Raw genomic sequence first — 21753 nt, forward strand, 5'->3', positions numbered from 1 at the left:
CAACATGAGATATATTTTAAGTGTCATTATTTGATTACTCCACGTTCGTAACATAATCAATTAAAAATAGATTAGAATAAAATTGTTAATAGAAAGACTAAAATGCTTTTTGATCTAAAATTTATGAATTAATTTATCTATTTTTTGAATAAAAAAATACAATCTAATTCTTAATACAAAGACATAAATAATATTTTTACCTAATCCTACTCATCATTTAACTACACGTCACATAAATAAAATAAAATAAAAAACTTTGAAAAATCCAAATCATCACTTAACAACTAAAATTTTTAACAAATGGGTCAGTTTCCACTTTCTTTTCCTAACATACAGAATTAATTTATCTATGTTTTAAAATAATATAAACAAAATGCAATTCAATTCTTAATACTAGTACTACATGGTACTTTTACCCTAGGTGAACCATAAATAACCGCACATACAATGCTTTCTCTTTAAATCAAATCGAAAACCACCAACAAAATGCAGAATACTGACCATCGTCAAGTCATATTAATTGTACTCTCTCCTGAAATTTCATCAACCAAATGCAACCAAGCAACCCTTAGGAAATTCCACTACTCCATGTAGCACTTCATATTTCAATAAAACTAAATAAATTTCAGAGTAAATTTCTACAAATATTCGTGTAGGAATGAGATGTTATTAAGATCAGATCAACTCCAGGAATAGGGCTTCTTGTTTGCTTGTTAACCCAAGTTCATTTAGTGTCAAACTGCTCTCTTCATCATTAAAAGCACGCCTTGGGTATGGCCTCACCTGTGCAATCATTGCATATTAGCACGGGATGAGAAATAGCTTTGGCAAAAGACTTGGGATGAGAATTTACCAGTCTATAAGTGCCTGGCTTCACTCCTCTACCAATATCGATGAAGTCATATAGAGACTGCAAACCAAAACCAAAGTCAGGTCTTATAAGCACGCACAAGGACAAGTGATAGAAACAACTCTTTTTTGCAAATTTACCTGCAGTCTATCAGACTTGAGAAACCGGCGGCCCCTGCGACTGCCATCTGGCATTCGCACAAGAAGGGTTACTGCGTTTTGCTCATTGGCTGCTGGCTCTTGAGGCAGAGAAGCTTCTTTAGCAGCTAATTGTCTCTCACATTCCTGCAAGTAAAATCACACATGATACAATTCAGAACCAAGAATAAAATATATCTACAGCGAGTGAAACTATATTTACAACAGACTAAATCAAGTTCGTTTACATAAAAACCTAAATTATCAGAATAATAAAATGCATTTTATATCACATCTCCACTAAAACAAGTTTGTTTAACTACAGAAACCAATTTGCTGGTAAAATTTAATCAACCCACACTAATTTAAAAACAAGCATCTATATGATAATTTGCCTTTGAATTATTGCTAGAATGTTAATTCTTTATACACGAAATGAAGATACAAGATAGAACATATCATTTTCCTCGCTACGTGGACTGACATTATCCTGAACAATAACTAATTTAATACCTGCTCCTCCTCCACTTTCCTGCGAAGCTCTTCCTCTTTTCGCTGTTCTTCTTCAAGAGCAGCTTTTCTAGCTGCTTCTTCCTCTAAACGGCGAGCTTTGGCTTCTTCAATTGCTTTCAACTCTTTTTCTCTGTCAGCTTGCAATGATGCATAATACTCATCATCCTGAATGTATCACGATAGTAGGCAACTGTTAAACCATTACTCATAGACCAAAACTTGAGACCTGCAACTTCCGGTCAATGAGAAATCAATAAATAAAACTAACTTGCTGTTCCCGTATCAAGCGTTGAGCTGCCAAAGAGGGTGATGGAGGACGAGGGCTACGCCAGGTATTGGATCCCTCAGGTCGCATGAACTGATGAGGTGCATATGCAAAGTGATATCTACTTTCAGGGATTCCCCCAAACATTGCAGCCTCAAGCATGACTGCCTCATCATGCTCCTCAGAGGAGATGCCTCCCCACTACAATTTAGTAGAGAGCAGAAGCCAAATATTATTTTTATGTAATGCACATAAGTGAAAAGCATTAGTTAGAAGAGAAACTCCTGCATGAATATTGGAATGCAATGTATAATATGTATATTTAAGTTCTCATTGGGCATCAGTGGAAATCATGCAAGATTTAACCTCATCAGAAGGAAAGGCATTTCCATTGTTCCGTGGGAGATTGCCTGCATCTTGCTGTCCAGGATTTGATGGTGAGCTAGCCTCAACAACTCCAATTTCTTTCTCAGATTCCCCTGAGCCAGATGATGCCTGTCTGGTCCTGCGCCTAACTAGAGGCTGCTCCTCCACATCTTCGGCATCATCATGAATGGAAGAGCTTCCTCTCATTAACCTAAACCAACTCAAAAAGTAGACCATAAAATGATGAAAAGGCAAAATAGAGTTACAGGTTTATAATCATAAAACAAAAAACATAAAGCATAATGCTTAACCAGTGACCCTGAGATGTACCTCCCATTTGAGACTTCCAAGTGCCCATGTTGCACCTCAGCTGGTTTAGAAGCTTCGGGTTCTGATGTTCCGGACCAACCCTGCTCATGCAATGCCTTCTCTTGCTCCGCTGTCTGAATTTGTTCACATTAAACACAATGAAGAGATTATTACATCAGAACACGATTTTAACGAAATACAGCACAACAAACCTTCAAGGACAAAGAAACTGCTTCTGCAAGTTGAGCATCCTCTGCCACATGAGGCTGATTAGGTGGAGGGCCAGGATCACTTAAATCCTGCACAAAAATTAAAAGGCAATTTGTGAGGCAAACATTTACACCATCTACAAGAAGGAAGTGCACCAAAACAGCATGACACTGGAACCACTCATTTGTAAAAACTTACCTCAACTTCCCATTTGGAAGCCTCAATGGCAGCTCGAATCATTTGTTCTTCAATGTCATTGCCATAGTCTGGCAAATTATCAAAGACAGGAGCACTGGGTGTAACATGTTGGTCTCGAGAGGGATCATTCTGCTGACTTGGCAGCATGGTAGAATCCTCATCCACTTCATCCACTATAATAGTCTCATTGGTAATTGGTTCATGTCCTGGTGCAGTTTCAGAGACATCCTCAATCAAAGGAGCATGACCAGAACGACGTGATGGCTCACTGCTATCCTTAACCTCTATTGGTACCTCCCTCACCTCTCTTGGATGTGTAACCAATGGTTCACGAGTTGTAAAATCGGAAACACCATCAAAGAAGCTTCTACGAAAGTTTGGATCAAGCAATGAGAATGCATTCATTGTTCTAGATGGTGGAAGAAGTGGAAAGGCTGGCCTGCTTGGTACAGCTTCTATTGGATCATCTATATCCATGGCGTCATCTACAGGAACTACAGTTGACGTTGACCTTGTGCTGTAAATAGGGAAAAATAAAGAAATTAATAAAGCAATGAACAGAGAATTAGTAATCAAAAGAAAGGATAGCACAATTCACAAACGTGTTTCTATCTCCTTCACTGAAATGTGCATTTACAGCTGCATTGAGATCACCACCATGCTCCTGATTCCAAGCAAAATAAATAACAGACAAAGTGAGAGATGCACATATCTAACTTGGTTCTAGGAGCAGAAGCAAAGAATCCAAATTAACCCAAGTAAATAATGGAACTCAAGAAACCTCACTAAGGAGTCCAAAAGTAAGAGTTCTAAAGACACACAAACTGAAAGACTTCTAAAATTATTAATCACATTCGAGGGGCACCAGTCGACCTTAGTTGCCCCGTGTATCTATGGCCTTTCTAAGAGCTTTGGGACAAACTATTGGAGGTTCAGAAAACCTTAGAATAATACTAATCAACATCTAATTCATTTTAGCGAAAGCATGAAAAGAATACAACGTCAAATTTCAAACGAGTGCACCCTCATCTTTTCTTTCAATTTTCCCCCTGCTGGATACCAGTCAACCATCCGAATTCTTTCTCCATTTCTTATTAAAAAAGAAAGGCTTGTTCATTTGACATACAAGTTACATACACATATAAAGCCTAATTGAAAAGGGAAAATCATGTAAAATCCATCTAACCCTTAAAATAACCCATTGATTATAGTCACTGACTGAAACCCTTATCCAAACGCAAGCAATGAAACTTCAATTACCATCAAGAAATGAACCATACGATAATCAGCAAACTAAATCAACAATGCGAAGCAACAGAAACCCAAATTTTTAACAAACTAATCAATCATCCCATCAGTTCTTAACCTATAACGAGAAACCAATTAGACAATCAAGTTAAAAAGAAGCAAAATAAAAACTAAACTCAAATTTAAAGAAAATATTTCCAAAAAATACCTCAAGCTTTTCAATGGCAACAGCTTCTGATGCCCCGGTGATGTTGATGAAAGTCTCGATTGCTTCTTGATCAGTTCTGGCCATTGCCGAAATTAGGGTTTTCCTTTTTTAATTTAATTTTTTGCAGCTTGTAATTGCAGGGCCCTTTTTATGTATATAAGTAGAGAAAAAGAAAATATGAAAGATGATTTTTGTGGAAAGTTTGTTTGGGGGCAGGAGCTTTTATCTGAGGACTTGCTCGGTCATTTTTTTTTATTATTTATTTTTTCTAATGAAAATTTTATTTTTATTTATTTGGGATATATAGGAGTTTCTCCAGTCTTCTATGCTTATTGAATCAGTTGAAGCTGCAATAAAACGTTTTTAAGGTGAAGTAGCCGAAAAGCCAATGGCCATTATAAAGTGAAAAAATAAAAATAAAAAATACTCACAAAAAATAGGTTTCATTTATGTGGGCAAATTACCAATAAAAGCCCCCTTTTTTTAAATTTACCGAAATGGATCAGGTCAGAAATTATTTACCGGAATAGGCTAGTTTTTACAAAACGCGTCCACGTCAGCGCGTTGTCAGGAGAAAAAGCAGGAAAACGCTTACTCAAGGAAGCGCTTTGCCTATGTGGACAGAAAACGCTTCCTTGAGGGTGCGCTTTCTGTCCACGTAGGCAAAGCGCTTCCTTGAGGAAGCGTTTTCTCCGTGTTTTTATTAGGGTTTTCTGCAATTAGGGTTAGGGTTTTGGAAATTTTGGGTTTTTTAAATTTTAGGGTTTTAAGGAAAAAATTAAATAAATTAGGGTTTAGTGTTTGTTAATTAAATTAATTACTAATTTTAAAAAATTAGATTATGGTTTAGTGTTTATGGTTTTTAAGGAAAAAATCAAATAAATTTGAGTTCAGGGTTACTTGAGTAAATTAATTATAAATTTAAAAAAAATAGATTAGGATTTTAGAGTTTAGGGTTTTAGGGTATTTAAGAAAAAAATCAAATAAATTAGGGTTTGGGGTTTAGGGTAACTTAATTAAATTATTTGTTAATCTAAAAAAGTTTCTACGTGGACGCTCTTTTGCTACAGTAGTCTCTGAAAAAATAAATCTGAGAAGACGTGTCTGCGTAAATAGTGTCAAAAACGCTTCAAGCAGGATGCATTGTCAGCAAAATTACTGAAAGAAGCTTCCACGTGGACGCTCTTTTGCTACAGTAGTCTCTGAAAAAATAATTTTAAGAAGACGTGTCTGCGCAAATAGTGGTAAAAACACTTCAAGCAGGATGCATTTTCAGCAAAATTACTGGAAGAAGCTCCCACGTGGATGCTCTTTTGCTACAGTGGTCTCTGAAAAAATAATTTTGAGAAGACGTGTCTACATAAATAGTGTCAAAAACGCTTCAAGCAGGATGCATTTTCAGCAAAAGTACTGAAAGAAGCTCCCACGTAGACGCTCTTTTGCTACAGTGGTTTCTGAAATAACTTGGGCTATAAATGAGCCAAATTTTGTTCTCAGGTTACATAACTTACAATAAAAAAAATAGAGAGGCTAAGAAGGATAAAAATTAAAGATGAGTGAACGTATTAGTGCTATTATTTACTATGATGATGAGGTTCGTCGCACCGAGAACGGTGTTGTTTTTTTTTTGAGAATACATTACGACTGGTTTTTAACCAGAACATAGATTTGGCAGAACTTCGTAAAAGGATTAGGCGTAAAATATTCGGAACGACGCCAATGAAAGTGTTGTCTATTAGGTATCGATTTTGTGCTTCTATTGATCCAGTAATATATGACTCGTTCGACATCAAATGTGCTCGTAGCTCGGAGGCAATGGTGCAGACTCATCTTGCTAATGGAGCACCATATATTAAGTTATATGTACAATTTGCATCGCCAAATGATACATTTGCGGCTGCTGTTCGAGAGGAATACACGACCCCTGCTCGACACTCTGTTAGTGGGTTACATAACACGGAACCGCCGGATTTTGGTAGTGGTATGGAATACACAACCCCTGCACGACACTTTGTTAGTAGATGGGACATGCACCTAAGTGGGTCGATGTTTGATGCTGGAAATACGTACTGGAGAACGACATCAACTTATAGTGCTTGGCAATCTACATCCAATTGGGGACGTTATGAAACGCCCAGAAAAAGGGATGATGTACTCCCCATGACGTCCACCGGTGAAGGGACCTCATACGTGGCAGATGATGGTGGGTTAGATGATGAGTCCGATGTGGATCCACCTCGAGAGCCTAGCCGCGATGGTACAAAAGAAGATCCACGATTCAAGGCATACTCGCCTCTAGCCCACATGCATAATGTTGATCTATCTGCAGATGATGTATTGGAGTTTCCAGATCTACCACACAGAACGCGTGATCATACAAGTTTGTTATTGGATTCGAGTGAATTTGAAGTTGGTAAGAAGTTTTCCAATAAGGATAGTCTTCATGGTGTATTGAAACAACATAGCATCAATAACGGTGTTAACTACCACGTGGTTAAATCTAAATCCGATAAGTTTGAGTCGAAGTGTGCAGTGCAAGACGGAAGTTGTTCATGGAAAATCTACGCCTCGTTGAGGAAAAGGACAGGGTTGTGGGAGATAAAAAAGTATAAAGGTCCACAAACATGTGCTGCAGGTACAGTTTTAAGGTTTTTGTATAATACTGTTATTATGTAATGTTACATTATTTAACGTACTTCGTTGACAGGTATTTCACAAGATCATCCCAAGATGGATTTAGCTATGTTAGCTAACTTAATACTACCCACGGTGAAGGCAGATCCTAGGACTTCAGTGCCAGCCTTAATTGCCAATATTCGTAACCAAATGGGGTACACGCCCTCTTACCGCAAGGCTTGGATAGCTAAGCAGAAGGCTTTGGAGAAGATGCATAGTGGGTGGGACGCTTCATATAATGAAATATGGCAGTGGTGTTAAGTGCTAGAGAGATACGTCCCAGGTTGCATAACAGACCTTCAAACAGAACCTGCATACTACAACAACCGATTGCTCCGTGGATGCCAAGTATTTAAGCGTCTCTTCTGGAGCTTTAAGCAATACCGAGACGTATTTGCATATTGTAAGCCATTGGTACAAATTAGCGATACATTTATATACTGTAGATATACCCATCGGCTATTGCTAGCAGTCGCACAGGATAGAAGTGGAAGAATCTTTCCAATTGCGTTTACAATAACACCAGGGGAGTCAGCTGATGACTGGATTTCTTTCTAGGTTAAGGATGCATGTTTGCCCCCAATCTGATATATGCGTTATATCGGATCGAGGCATCGGGATACTAGTTGCAATTGAGCGACAGGGAAGCCTATGGCATCGCACGCACCATCGATATTGCCTAAGGCACATTGCTTCCAACTACTACAGGCAATATCCATCTAAAGGTGAACGACGGCAAGTGGCCAATATTGGTATTTAACTTTATCTCTATAAATATAATTTCTTTTGGAATATTGAATTTATTTTAAATGGAAAAGTGGTATGTAATTTTCGCTATCAACTTATATTGGCAGGGTATGAGATAAGTAAGGACTGTTTTCATGAGATGTTGGCAGTTTTCTATTCAGTTAACGAAGAGGGCCATGACTACCTATGTAATATACCCTTCAAACAGTGGACACAAGCATACAACGACGGCTTACAATATGGTCACATGACCTCAAACCTGGCCGAATGTATAAATTCTGTTTTGAAAGGAACACGTCATTTACCGATAACATCAGTTGTGCGAGAGACATATTTCGTTTAGCGACACTATTTTTGAAATGAGCAGTGAGTTATGCAGGCCAAATGCAGGGAGGTCATGTATGGTGCGCAAAGGTATTGCAAGAAATTAACAAGGTGAAGGCACGGGCGAACACTATGCACACAGTGGTGTCACGATTGAGACAATTTATAGTTTCGTGTGATAGAGTTTGAAAAACCGCACCAAGGTATTACTGGTGGGCAATATCGTGTACACTTAAGAAATAGGACTTGCGATTGTGGGAGGTTTGACGCACTTCGTTATCCATGCGCTCATGTAATTGCAGCTTGTCAAAATCTTCGTCTGGATCCCATGAGCTATGTCGACAACGTGTACAAATTGGAATACATGTACAACGTGTGGAGACACATATTCCCACCGGTCCCAGATAAGCGTAAGTGGCTCTCTGTATCGCTTGCTCCATTTAAGCTGTTACCGGATAGAGAGTTGCGACGTAAGCCAAAGGGTCGACCTTGCTCGACTAGAATACGCAACAATATGGATATCCGAGAAACAACCAATCAACAGAAGTTATGTGAATGGTGTAGGAACCCAGGCCATACAAGTAGATCATGTCCAAATCGCAATAGTTGATAGTTGTTGTAATTGTCAATATATTGTATTTTTTATATTTTATTACATGAAATAATATAAAAATATTCAAAATATTGCTTTATTTAAAATAATTTTCATTTTATTAAAAATATAAAAGTAAATTATAATTACTTTATTTAAAACAACCTTTTATATTATCATATGAAATAATATAAAAATATTCAAAATGTTGCCTTATTTAAAATAATTTCCATTTTATTAAAAATATAAAAGTAAATTACAGTTACTTTATTTAAAACAACCTTTTATCTAATTACATGGAATAATATAAAAATATTCAAAATGTTGCCTTATTTAAAATAATTTCCATTTTATTAAAAATATAAAATTAAATTACAATTACTTTATTTAAAACAACCTTTTATCTAGTTACATGAAATAATTTAAAAATATTCAAAATGTTGCCTTATTTAAAATAATTTCCATTTTATTAAAAATATAAAAGTAAATTACAATTACTTTATTTAAAACAACCTTTTATCTAATTAAATGAAATAATATAAAAATATTCAAAATGTTACCTTATTTAAAATATTTCCATTTTATTAAAAATATAAAAGTAAATTAAATTACATGAAATAATATAAAAATATTCAAAATGTTGCCTTACTTAAAATAATTTCCATTTTATTAAAAATATAAAAGTAAATTACAATTACTTTATTTAAAACAACATTTTATCTAATTACATGAAATAATATAAAAAGATTCAAAATGTTTGTACAAATATATTAAAATAAAAATCAATGTCCGTGCCGGTCGGATTCAGTGCCACATGGAGGTCGTCGACGGTTACGCGTTGGATTCCTCCTTTGTCCAGCTTCCGGCGGGGGTTGTGCTTGCTCCGGCGAGGATTCTAGTTGTGGGTGTTGGGAGGATGACCCGCCTTGATAGAATAGTGACTGTGGAGGTGTTTGCATCATTAATGGCGGAGGTGTTTGAAACTCATAAGGTGATGGGGATTGGTAAAAAGAAGAGCTCCCCAACGGCCCCTCCTACAATCCCTCGTGCGACGGCTGCCTATAGATCAGCGGTCCACTCGGAGTAATCAGAAATGAAGATGAATCGAGTCATGCATTCCAACCTGCCATAGGACTAGAAAAAGGAAACATATAAGGGCTAAGATACATAAAAGGGCTAGGATACGTACTTGGCATCATCTGAAGAGGCTGTGCTGTGGGTGTCGACGGTTGAACTGTTGGGCCCGGTGACTGTGTAGGTCCTGTTGCTGGGCCGGGTGATTGTGTGGGCACTGTTGATGGGCCTGCTTCGTCATCCCTTCTTCTAGGATTTAAAGGGCCACGCAATTTCCGCTGCCTCTCCTCTTCTGACAGTAAATATGGCTTGCCATGGATCCTAAACCATGGCATGTATTCCGGCACGCACGCCAACTCTGGAACGATGATCGGTTCCCGAGTAGGTATATAATCATACCGATCTTCCCACATTTGGTTATAGTATGACCAGAATCTCGGTCAATCTGTATGCAATTGCCGTAAGTCGATTTTGTGATGATCATCCAACACCTCAGGTGCAACAGGAATTAGTTGTCGGAATCCAAATTGCCGTAATACTCTGTCTGATTGGTGCATCTCCACAATAGCAAAGTTGACTAATGGGACCTTCACGTGCCAAGTGTTCGGATTTTGCAAGTATTCATCCGGAATTACTGCCCAAATTGCTGGATCATCGTATGGTGTCCATTGAAACTATATAAAAATGATGGAAATATTAGTTAAATAAAAAATACTAAATACTAAATACGAATCCACTATTTTATTATGTATGTATATATATTTTTAATACTTACTTGTGCTTCTGACCGTTGCTCTAATAGAAGCCGTATATCTTCAAGATAGGTAGGTAATCGAGCATAACTTGCCGAATGGTTCCACCTAATTAAATAAATTTTTAGCATACAATTATATTTTAAATCTACGTAATAATTGTAAAATCTAATATAAAATTTACCTCGTTATGAGTAGGAATGTATATGGGTGGCCACTCGAGGACATAAAAATGGAAAGCGAAACCGTGCCCATGATTGCAGTAGTGATAGGCAACCTCCGATTTTCGCTTTATTCAGTCGCGTAGCCCCGCACATCTCCCGGTACAGTGTTGCCAACACGGCAGACCCCCAACTAAATTCACCAGCTGCTCTAAAATCAATGAGTTTCAGCAGCCATCTCAGATGTACAAGGTTTCATGACAAGTCCGGCATCAGATAACCTCCAATTACCTGAAGAATGTATGCTCGAGCATATCTAATTTTTTCTAGTTCGGTAGAATCATCATCCGGCTCTGGAAATGTGTCTCGTAACCAGCCCATCTCGATCCGACTTTCGTTAATATTATCCGAAATAGCACCCAAAAGCTCGTAGCATACCGCTCCCCAATCAGCAGAATGAACGGACCCAGTGACTGCGTCCCCGTCCACCGGCAATCCTAATTACAAATGCACGTCTTCTAAAGTGATAGTGCACTCTCCACATGGAAGATGAAATGTGTGCGTCTCGGGGCTCCACCTTTCTATCAATGCACTAATAAGTTCGGGTCCAACTTGCACCCCCAGCCTATCATCGCCACGTGCTAAAAACCAACTTCCCGTAGGTAATCCTCTATCAACGGTGATGGAAGACTAGTCATGTTACGGATATAGCATTGCAATATCCGATCTACAGACTTTTATAAGAAATAATAAAATAAAAATTATTTAAATTTGCATAAATGACAGAAATCTTAAATAATATTTAAATATTAAATTTAACACTTATCATTTGTATTTGTTCGACGGATATGTGTTTATCATTGAAGCGAATTAATTCTTCGGCCATTGCTGACACGATCAAATTTTTTTATTTTAAAAAATAAATTTAAAAAAAATAAAATTAGAGCTTTTTTGAAAAAAATTAACGAGAGTTTTGAGAGGAATTTAAGAGAAATTTGAGAGATTTGAGAGAAATTTGAGAGAATATTGAAAGATTGAAGATTGAAAGGATTTAAGTGTGAAAAAAATGAAATGGGTGGGGGGGTTTATAGTTTTTTTTTGGACTGTTGGGGGGGTTACCAACGGTCAAAAAAGTAGTCGTTGCTACTGTTCAAACACGGGGAAAACGCTTCTTTAAGGAAGCATTTTCCTGCTTTTTCCCCTGACAACGCGCTGACGTGGACGCGTTTTGTAAAAACTGGCCCATTCCGGTAAATAATTTCTGACCTCGTCCATTTCGGTAAATTTTAAAAAAAAGGGCTTTTATTGGTAATTTGCCCAATTTATGAATTAGTCACTATTATAATTTTTTTCGCTAATCTATTTTTCATTAGATTTCATGTTAAAAATCTATTCTTTTTTAATATAATGTTTAAAATTATTCATAGTCTCTTCGTAATCCATAAATAAAAGGATTTGAATTCACGTCCTCTAGCATTAACATCAATTGAACTAATATTCCATCGAATTAAACTCAAAGGATTGGTGTTTGTAGAGACAATTATTGATTACAAATCTAATCAATAATTAATTTGGTGTATTTGTCCTTATAAATGAATTATAATTTCTTTACTCAAAATATAGCTTAGCTTGTATTGAACATGATGATCATCATTGAAGTAATAAAGCAATTGGGGAAAAAAAACTGCATTAACTCTATTATTGTATTTATGTGTATATGTTTGTAAAAATGGTCGGCAATAAAGTCATATCCGATAATTAAAGGATAAGTTAGGAATCCTTTGAGCTTTATGCTTTTCGTACTTTCAAGGTAAAATTTGTGATAGAATTAATGTGGCTGGTTAATTCCGCATTAATTTTTTGAAAAATAATAGATAATTTTTAATAAAATAAAGTTCAAAAAGTGTTAAAAAAATTTACCTATCCGAGTTAATGAGGTAACAATTTAATTAGATAAACGATGAAAAAAAATCAACTGCATAAAAAATAATTGGATATTTCTTAAATATTTTTTTAATAAAACCAAATTCAAAAAGAGTCACAAATTGAACAACTCAACAAAAATTTTCAATATTTTTCTTTAAATTGCATTCAAAAAGTTTGTTAAATGTTTTTATGAATTTTATTATTAATTATTTTAAAAAATTATTTTTCACCTACATAATACATGTGTTTGAACTAATATATTTAATAAAAAAGAAAATAAATTATGAAGGCCCGCAGGCTGCAACGACCTGGATTTAAACAGGAAACATGTATTGGGGCTGTACGTTGACCCAAATTGATTGATATAGATCAAGCCCAAATTTAGTCCAATGAATAATATGTAAAATATTTTTTTTTATTTGGATGAATTTATGTAAAATATTTTCTGTTATTTGACAGATTTTTTAAAAATATTTCATAAAAGTTGTTTTTAATTAAAAAAACATACATTTTAGATTTTCTTATTTTTCATTGTTTAATTGAATTTATTTTTATATCAATAATTTTATATTTGACATTATTTTTGTATATATTGTAATGATTTATTTATAAATAAATACATCAAATTAAATATATAATATTACTCAATTATTAAGCTAGAATATATAAATTGAAAACAACCAAAATCGTAAAACATGAAGAACGAAAAATGGTAAAATACAACAACTTTGAAGAAAAATAGAAATGCAGATCATGAAGCAGAGACAAGCTTAAAAATGCAGAATAGTAGAAAGGGGCTTAGATATATGAAAAATGCTTCTTTTACTGCAGAGAGGTTGAAGAAAAGATGGTATCCTTACTTGAGTTATTGTCGTCGGAGAGGGAGAGGTGTCGAATGGGTTGTTTCTTCGACAGTGAAGAGAGCTTCACTTTTGCTGCTCTGAAAGCTTCCCATTTTTGTTTCTTCTACAGTGAAGATAGCGAATAGAATCTTATCAATTTGGAACATGTCTTATCGAAAAAAATTTGGTAAAACATTTTACTGAAATAAGGAGGTAAATTTACGTTGACTAAAAAATGTTTTACATTAATCATCTTATTTTATATGAAACAAACATAAAAAAAAGTTGAAAAATATTTTCCGTAAAAACTTTTATATGAAACAAATGGAGCCTGAAATTTTATCAAAATTTACTTATATTTGTAAATTATTAACTCCAACCTATTTAAGTCCACACATATTTATATTTTAAATTTTTATTTATTTAGTATTTAGTAATTCTACATACAAACATCATTTTTACCACCATTATATTTTTTTATTAAATTTCGTGTAAACATCAAATTTTAAGTTGAAAGATAATATAATTTTAAGTGCACTCGAACCAACATCTTCTTAATTGTTGTAATATATTTTTTAATATTTACATTATGACATAATGTGTTGAATTTTTATATGATATAAAATAATACATAAAAAAATATATTACAAACTTAAAACAGAGTTAAGTCAAGCTGACCTCTAGCATGAAATATTGGATTAGGTCTGTATTTTAAAGGAGCTTGATTTTAGTGCTCAAGTTTATTTTTTAAGCTTAATACTTTTATCTAAACTCTTGAAAATATTAAATAAATTTTTAGAATTAAACTTAAAAATGTAATTCTTAAATAAATCGAATTCAAACTTAATTAAAGTAATTAAATGGAATATATATACATTAAAAAAACTATAAATGTAAGATAAATATGATATGAAAAATAATTAAAATACGAATCATCATAATATTAAATTTTATTTTAAGTACGTAAATGGAATTTAAATAACATAAAACCCCCAAAACTAAAATTTACGGCGTAAGCAAAGCGAAGAGATAGACCATGAGAAAGGAGAACGTGGAATTTGATTGGTGTTGAAGGCTCCATAATTGAGAAGGCAAGCCATGGTCATGTGCTCCTGCTGCTTGCTAGGGCATCAATATGGGGTTTCTCGCACGCCATCGATCACTTTTCCACACCTTCTTGCTTTGATTAACTAACTACTTTCTTTGTATAAAACAAGTATATTTGTAAGGCTTTTAGGATTTTAAGCGTTTATATTTTAGTTTTATTTTGTAGAAATTATTTGGGTTATGTTTAAATTTATTTTGATTTAATATCGTTATACTTAAATTATATTTAAAGTCATTAATGTTTTATTTTTGTAATAAATACTTTTTTTCTAAAAAATTATTTTATTTTATTTAATATCTAATCACTGTGTTTATAAAAGATTAAATTAAAATTTTAAATCAATCTAGAATAAAAATAAATTACTACAGACATTTAATTACATAATTATTAGAAGTTTAGGACATCTATCATCACTAAGCAAAACCTACCTTGTTAGTTGCTTCTACTGTCAATAATTATTTACATAAAAAACTAAAGGATGACCAAAATGGATTTCCAAATCAACTTACCCTCTTTTTGTGATTATCTCATATTTAATATTGAAGATCCTTCTTCTTATAAGTGACGGTTGATTATATTAGTGTCCTTAGCCCAAAGTGGCATTTGTCGAGTATTGATAGTGACGTATTGTACATCGATTAGTGTTTTGCCCTCTAAGATTTTATGGGTTATGCAACATTATTGATTTTGAGCTTAAGGGTTTACAGGTTTGATATACACTTTGTTAATGGGCTACAGTACTTATTTAGGTACGAAGTTATGTTCAAAATTTGAAAGGATTTTTATAAAAATATAAGATTTGAAAAATGGATTTGAGTAAAAAAAATTTTGGTTTGAGTTTGAATATTTAAGGTTTGAGCCTGACTTGGCCAGGTCCGAGTCATTTTAAAGTTTATAATACTTTATATAATGTAATTTAGAAACATTAAAAAAAAATAAACTTGTACTAAAAATAAAATACTACTTTAATGTAAACATTAAAATAATGTTAAGATAACTATATAAAATATTTCAATAAATAAAAAATATATAAAATTATTAAATATTAAAATAATATAATATAAATATACATTTTAAAAAATTTAAAAATAATATAGGTGGGTTTAAAATGGGTTTGGATTAGTCTTTTGCAAATATGAGCAAATTTGAGAAAAATTTAAGCCCATATTTCGGGTCAAGCCGAGTTTGAGATAGCATAAAATATGTCAATATCATGCATAAACCCAGTCCAAACCTAGCCCAACCTGATTCATGAGCACCTCTAAGTTGATAAACAAACACATATTACTAATTTAATTAAATTAATTATTGCTATATACATATTAGCTAAAACTTTTACATGCAAATATATTGTGTTTTGAATGCCCAAATGCAGCATTTTGAATGCTTAGTTTATAATAATATTATAACTGAATTATTTAAGTAATTGCATAAAAAAAACATCCCACAAACCTAAAACTAATTTCGCAATATAGTGTTTCTTTTTTATTTTTAAATATAAATAAATACACATTGTGTGTTATGTTTGGCAAGATAAATAGTTTCCTTAACGTTGCATTCGAGTGATTGATTGAATTAACTTCATACAAATTTTTTTAAGCAAAGCAGCATTTGAATTCATTTTCTAAAAGAAAAAAAAAATCTTCCAGGGATCCTATAGGATACAAGCCTGCTGTAATTAGAAGCATCATAACCGTCTTTCTCTTAGACAATGGTTGAGTTGAGCCACCAACTAATCAAGGAGTCAAATAGCTTCAGATAAAATAATCATAGCCGTCCAATGATAAGACCAGAAAGAAAAAAGAAAAAAGATTGTAATCAGATGGAAATTTAGAAGGAAAGAAATGAAGATCCTGTTTGGTTTTGTTTATTTGTGCAGTTACCCACCAAAAAGATTTGGTCCTTTCTCTTTGCCTATACTCCACCACCAAATATCATTTTTTACTCAAATAAAATCAAAATAAGACTAAACTCAGACCATAAAAAAGATGAGGACACTAATTATCCCAATTTGTAACTTGACTTGGAAAAAAGAAACAATGAAACTATGCGGTGCAACTTAAGATCCCTCAACTTGATATGATGCTTTAAATGTATGCAAAATGGTAGAAGATTTTATTGGTAAGAAGAAGAAAGTTTCCGCATGCCAGATGTTCCAAAAGTCCCTAATTGAGTTGTACAATACTAGATTGAGTTAACTGAAATGGGAGTATTTCACAATGCTTGATCGGCAGTGCAGTAGCAGTAGGCTTTCCCCTTTCCTGTTTTAATTAATGAAAGAAATGGAGAATCTCTCATGGATAAATCTTAAATAACATGATATATCCCAAGTTGAAAATAAGAGAAATGAATATTTCATCTCAAAATCAGCTGTAAACAAAAGTCCATGTTTCGAGCAAGCGTGCCTATACAATTGTTTTAATTAGTAAAACACATCATGAATTCCATTCCCCCTGTGGCCTATAAACGGAATTTTGTCCTACATCATTATGACAAAACGCATATAATGAATGGTCAAACAAACTCTCACAGTAACCTACCTACATTGTAGTAGTAGTCATTTTAGTTTGCATGGGGGGGTTCAGTCCGTGGCTCAATGGCCATGTGGGCCGGTGCTCTATGTATTGATAATTGGTTTACCTGAATAATTACCTTAGCTTTAACTAGTCTCAATTTTTGCCTTTTTTTCTTTTTCTTTTTTGGTTTTGGTAAGCATGAAATGGTTTAGAGTTAGACAAAAAGATCACAGTAGTTGCATGCATATCCATAGATACTTCATTCGAAATCTTAGTGATGTATGCATTAAGATTGGGTCTTTTACATTGGGATCTAATAATATGAGATTAGGATTTACAGGAGATCTCAAATTTAGATGTTGCTGTAAATTTGGGAAAATTTAGCTTAGATTTTAAGACTATTTCAAAGAAGCCATTAGATTCTTTTTGTTTGTTCTTTTTGATATTTAATGATTTAATGTAGATTGGTGATAAGATACTTGGTTTGGTCAGACATATTCCTTTGAACTTCCATCGATCCTCTCAAACCTACAGTTTCCCTTTCTGTTGTTCCAATATCTTCCTTAAAAAAGGCTAAAATTCAGCCTTGTGCTCCTTCAGTTTTTCATGTTAAAGCTCCTTTGACCATTGAAGGGGGAGGAAAAAAATAATGAAAATCCAACCACTAGATGAAGAAATAGAAAGAAATATAGGGAAGCATCGTGTTAGCTTCTAAGGGTCTAAAATCATGCTAGGCTTTCTCTCTCTTTATCTTTCAACTGGTGAGACCGTTGACAAAATAGTAATGAACAGTTCCTAGACAGACAGACACACAGAGTTAACTCATATATTATATTCCATTTTATGCTATCTTTAAAGTTCAAAAAAAAAATAAAAATAAAAGTGATGAGGAAACTATAATTAATTAATTAAATTCATTTTGAGTACAGTTGTATGCAATGCATTGCCTTCCTATATAAGCATGAGCTTTTCTCATAGTTGATGAGAAGCAGGAGATACATGCAATACATACATACATTTCGGCATTTTCTTCTCTTATCTGTCGATTCTATCTTCCCACGTTTCTTACTTCAACATCTATTTTCTTTATAAAAACCAGTACCTGCGTTTATAGCCTGCTTTCCTCGATCAATCAAAGGATATTATATATTTCTTTTTGTGTAAGAGATGTTGGTGTTAATGTGCATTGTAACTTTGCTCCTTATCTGCATCACACATTGGGTTAACAAATGGAGAAATCCTAGATGTAATGGTAAACTTCCACCAGGTTCAATGGGGTTCCCACTTGTTGGCGAGACTCTTCAGTTCTTCACCTCCAACACTACTTTCGATATTCCTCCCTTTGTCAAAGTGAGGATGAAAAGGTAAAAAAAAATTATATCAATCTCCGTCACTCTTTGCTTTTATTGCTAGAAGATGTTTTGTAGATCTCCTTCCATTCTTAACATGTTGATTGTTGGTGTTACTTACAGGTATGGGCCAATATTCAAGACTAGCTTAGTGGGGCGACCGGTAATTGTGTCGACTGACCCGGATCTCAACCATTTCATCTTCCTGCAAGAGGGACAACTGTTTCAGAGCTGGTATCCTGATACATTCACAGAGATATTTGGACGTCAGAATGTAGGTTCATTACATGGTTTCATGTATAAGTACCTGAAGAATATGGTGCTTAACCTCTTCGGTCCTGAAAGCCTCAAAAAGATGCTACCTGAAGTTGAGAACACAGCTTGCAGAAGGCTGCAAAGCTGGTCAAGTCAAGAAACTATTGAATTAAAAGAAGCAACTGCTAGTGTAATTCACGTTTATATTACCTCATTCATGGTTCATCATCCGTCTAAAGTTTCTGGTCAAGTCTAAAATGATAACTTGGTCTCTTTTGCAGATGATATTTGATCTGACAGCCAAAAAGCTGATAAGTTATGACCAAGACAATTCCCCGGAGAATCTAAGGGAGAACTTTGTTGCATTCATCCAGGGTTTAATCTCCTTTCCGTTAAATATTCCTGGAACAGCTTATCACAAATGTTTACAGGTACAACAATGTTTTATATGTACCAATTTATCACTAGCATCAGTTAACCATCATGGTAAAAATCAATGTCTGTAACTTTAAAGACTAATCTCCAAAACACAAGTTGGCATGGAAATTCTTTTATTCATGAAGCAAATCAGGCTCCCCTGAGTTAGAAAATATGCCTCCATGATCCTGTCTTCTTTTTGTGTTAACTCTTGAAGGTTTTTCTATACAGGGAAGAAAAAATGCAATGAAAATGCTGAAGGACTTGCTAAATGAAAGGCGGTCTATGCCGAGGAAACACCAAAGTGACTTTTTCGATTTCGTCCTTGAAGAACTTCAGAAAGAGGGAACAATACTCACAGAGGCAATAGCTCTGGATTTGATGTTTGTGCTACTATTTGCCAGCTTTGAAACAACGTCCCTAGCTCTAACTTTAGCTGTTAAATTCCTTTCGGACAACCCTTCAGTGCTGAACACATTAACAGTATGTGAAATTATTTTAGCTAAAATCCTTTATCTGCAAAATCCTCTTCCTACCAAACAGACTTAAGTGTTTTCACCTTCCAGGATGAGCACGAGGCAATTCTACGAAACCGGGAAAATACCAACTCTGGACTTACATGGAAAGAATACAAGTCAATGAGATATACCTTCCAGGTGAGAGAGTTGTACTACTTCATACTTCTAATAGCATTTATCAATTTTCATAAGGGTGTTTATTTCCATCTGAAAAGTGCAACTTGCATGCAGTTCATCAATGAAACAGTTAGACTGGCAAATATAGTTCCAGGAATCTTCAGAAAAACACTAAGGGAAATCCAGTTCAAAGGTGGACATTAAAATGATTCACCCACTCTCCAATTGTTATAAACAAGTTTTAGCCATTCAATAAATATGAAAATTAACAAATAAAATTTGATAATAATGCAGGATATACCATTCCAGCAGGTTGGGCAGTAATGGTCTGTCCCCCAGCTGTGCATCTGAATCCAGCAAAATACCAAAATCCGCTCACCTTCAATCCATCAAGATGGGAGGTGGGTGAATACTGGAAACTGTATCCTTATTAACCTGCAAGATTAATTTCTAAAACAAAATCCACAGAAATTTTACTTTGAACCACATAACTGCAGGGAACAGAAATAAATGGAGCCTCAAAGAATTTCATGGCATTTGGTGGTGGCATGAGATTTTGTGTCGGAACAGACTTCACTAAAGTACAGATGGCTGTGTTTCTCCATTGCCTGGTTACAAAATACAGGTAAAAGAATGCTGCTACAAACTACAAAATGTTTTATACCTGCTCAGTACACTTTTGTGAAGATCAAGAGAAAGAAACTCATCTAGATCCTCATCCTTTCAGGTGGAAACCAATCAAAGGGGGAAATGTACTCCGAACTCCAGGTTTACAGTTTCCAGATGGCTTTCACATTCAGCTCCTGGAGAAAACTAGAATGGAGTAACTTCACTGAAACAAAGCAGAAACCAATGTCAAGCCAAGTCAAAATACCTGGCTAAGAAGCAAACAACAAAATATTACAACTTTGCATTTTACCATTCACTGTTGCTTTTTCCTTGGACTACAGAAGAGGATAACAGTTATCGATATGTTGTAGAAATTTTAGAAAATAGAGAGTTCATTATATTTTTCACTTTTCCAACAGACTAAATCATGGTTTTACCAATGCCTCCTATAAGAATTTCTTAATCGCATCATACACTTGAGAAAAAAAAAAGAGAAAAAAGAACGAGAATTTGGGGTAACAGGTCTAACTTGTAATATTGTACATGTTTAAAGCCTGTCCTATCTTTTCCCTCCTAAATATTAGTTTTTTCTAAGAATTCTACTTAAGGAACCATAAGGAACTTCACAATTCCCTCTAATGAATGAGGAAAAAGCCAGGCAAATTTTCAGCCACGCAACTATGATCGAACTTCCCAAATCTGAACTCAGACTTCATCTAGGTGTCCACTATCTTATCTTCAATGGTTCTTCTGTAGTCCCTATTGCCCTTCTATGCTTGTTTTTCCCAACATCGTCATTTTTCTCCTTTCCAGATGGACCTGCCAAACAATGCTAGAACTTTTAACACGTCTAAGTTTGTGCTTGTCCTTGCTAATATGATGCAGATAATAATGATAATAATCGGTGTCCTTTTCTGAATGGTTGTGCTGGTGCTCTTGGTGAATGCCATTTCGTTCATGTCGAGAATCATGTTTGTGGTGCTTGGCTTTAATGTGTTTTCTGGCAAGCATGTGGGATTGGCCAATACCAAAGTGTGCCTGTATATATCTCTGGCTTTCTGATCATCAAACCCAAAATTATCTTCCAGCCAATCATAAACAGATCAAAAAGTCCCTTTAGATGTAAAAGCCATAGTAACACGAGCACTGTAATTCCAAACAAAATGTAACATAAGCATATGTTCTTGCATTCTCCCTACCTTGTCTTGATAAGAGAAGGTTTTAACTGTTTGAAATATAACCAAAATTAAACCAAACAGTACAATCCAACTCATACAGAGCAATTCCTTCTGAAAAAGGATAGGAGGGCAATTTACAAGATAAAGCCTTTTTTTTAATATTTACGTAAATGGACCAACTTTTTGATTATTTACCGAAAAGGTTCGAATTCTCCGAAAGCGTGTCTACGCCAACACGATGTCAGGTGACATGTCAGCAAAACGCTCCCCAAGGGACACGATGCGGTC

The 21753-nt window shown here is 34.6% G+C and overlaps 2 protein-coding genes and 1 long non-coding RNA gene across 3 annotated transcripts; 1 reads left to right on the plus strand and 2 right to left on the minus strand.

Moving 5' to 3' along the window:
• Positions 1 to 433: 433 nt before the first annotated feature.
• On the minus strand, positions 434 to 4668 carry LOC107936419 (plant UBX domain-containing protein 8). The gene is made up of 11 exons (XM_016869146.2): positions 4305 to 4668; positions 3451 to 3512; positions 2849 to 3365; positions 2653 to 2739; positions 2462 to 2574; positions 2132 to 2342; positions 1769 to 1966; positions 1501 to 1665; positions 991 to 1134; positions 854 to 910; positions 434 to 783 (listed from the first exon to the last, which is right to left on the minus strand). Exons 1-11 carry the CDS (start codon positions 4386 to 4388, stop codon positions 676 to 678), a joined length of 1746 nt encoding a protein of 581 aa, XP_016724635.1. The 5' UTR covers positions 4389 to 4668; the 3' UTR covers positions 434 to 675.
• Positions 4669 to 18189: 13521 nt separating this feature from the next.
• On the minus strand, positions 18190 to 19285 carry LOC121211143 (uncharacterized). The gene is made up of 3 exons (XR_005906508.1): positions 18837 to 19285; positions 18679 to 18762; positions 18190 to 18576 (listed from the first exon to the last, which is right to left on the minus strand). It is a non-coding gene; the product is annotated as an uncharacterized lncRNA (long non-coding RNA).
• On the plus strand, positions 18190 to 20609 carry LOC107936409 (cytochrome P450 87A3). Its single transcript, XM_016869131.2, has 9 exons — positions 18190 to 18386; positions 18495 to 18816; positions 18908 to 19057; positions 19275 to 19526; positions 19610 to 19699; positions 19793 to 19871; positions 19973 to 20079; positions 20176 to 20303; positions 20406 to 20609. Exons 1-9 carry the CDS (start codon positions 18190 to 18192, stop codon positions 20503 to 20505), a joined length of 1425 nt encoding a protein of 474 aa, XP_016724620.1. The 3' UTR covers positions 20506 to 20609.
• Positions 20610 to 21753: the final 1144 nt, after the last annotated feature.

This window comes from Gossypium hirsutum, chromosome A12 (assembly GCF_007990345.1).
Source record: "Gossypium hirsutum isolate 1008001.06 chromosome A12, Gossypium_hirsutum_v2.1, whole genome shotgun sequence".
NCBI lineage: Eukaryota > Viridiplantae > Streptophyta > Magnoliopsida > Malvales > Malvaceae > Gossypium > Gossypium hirsutum.

Bases quoted from the DNA above. Each gene is read 5' to 3' on its own strand.
- LOC107936419 (XM_016869146.2), bottom strand. From the start codon at position 4,388: ATGGCCAGAACTGATCAAGAAGCAATCGAGACTTTCATCAACATCACC. The intron at 1,967-2,131 runs GTTAAATCTTGC...ACTAAATTGTAG, and splicing joins ATGCCTTTCCTTCTGATGAG to TGGGGAGGCATCTCCTCTGA. The intron at 1,135-1,500 runs GTATTAAATTAG...TTTTACTTGCAG, and splicing joins GGAAAGTGGAGGAGGAGCAG to GAATGTGAGAGACAATTAGC.
- LOC107936409 (XM_016869131.2), top strand. From the start codon at position 18,190: ATGTTGGTGTTAATGTGCATTGTAACTTTGCTCCTTATCTGCATCACA. The intron at 19,058-19,274 runs GTACAACAATGT...TTTTCTATACAG, and splicing joins CTTATCACAAATGTTTACAG to GGAAGAAAAAATGCAATGAA. The intron at 19,872-19,972 runs GTGGACATTAAA...ATAATAATGCAG, and splicing joins AAGGGAAATCCAGTTCAAAG to GATATACCATTCCAGCAGGT.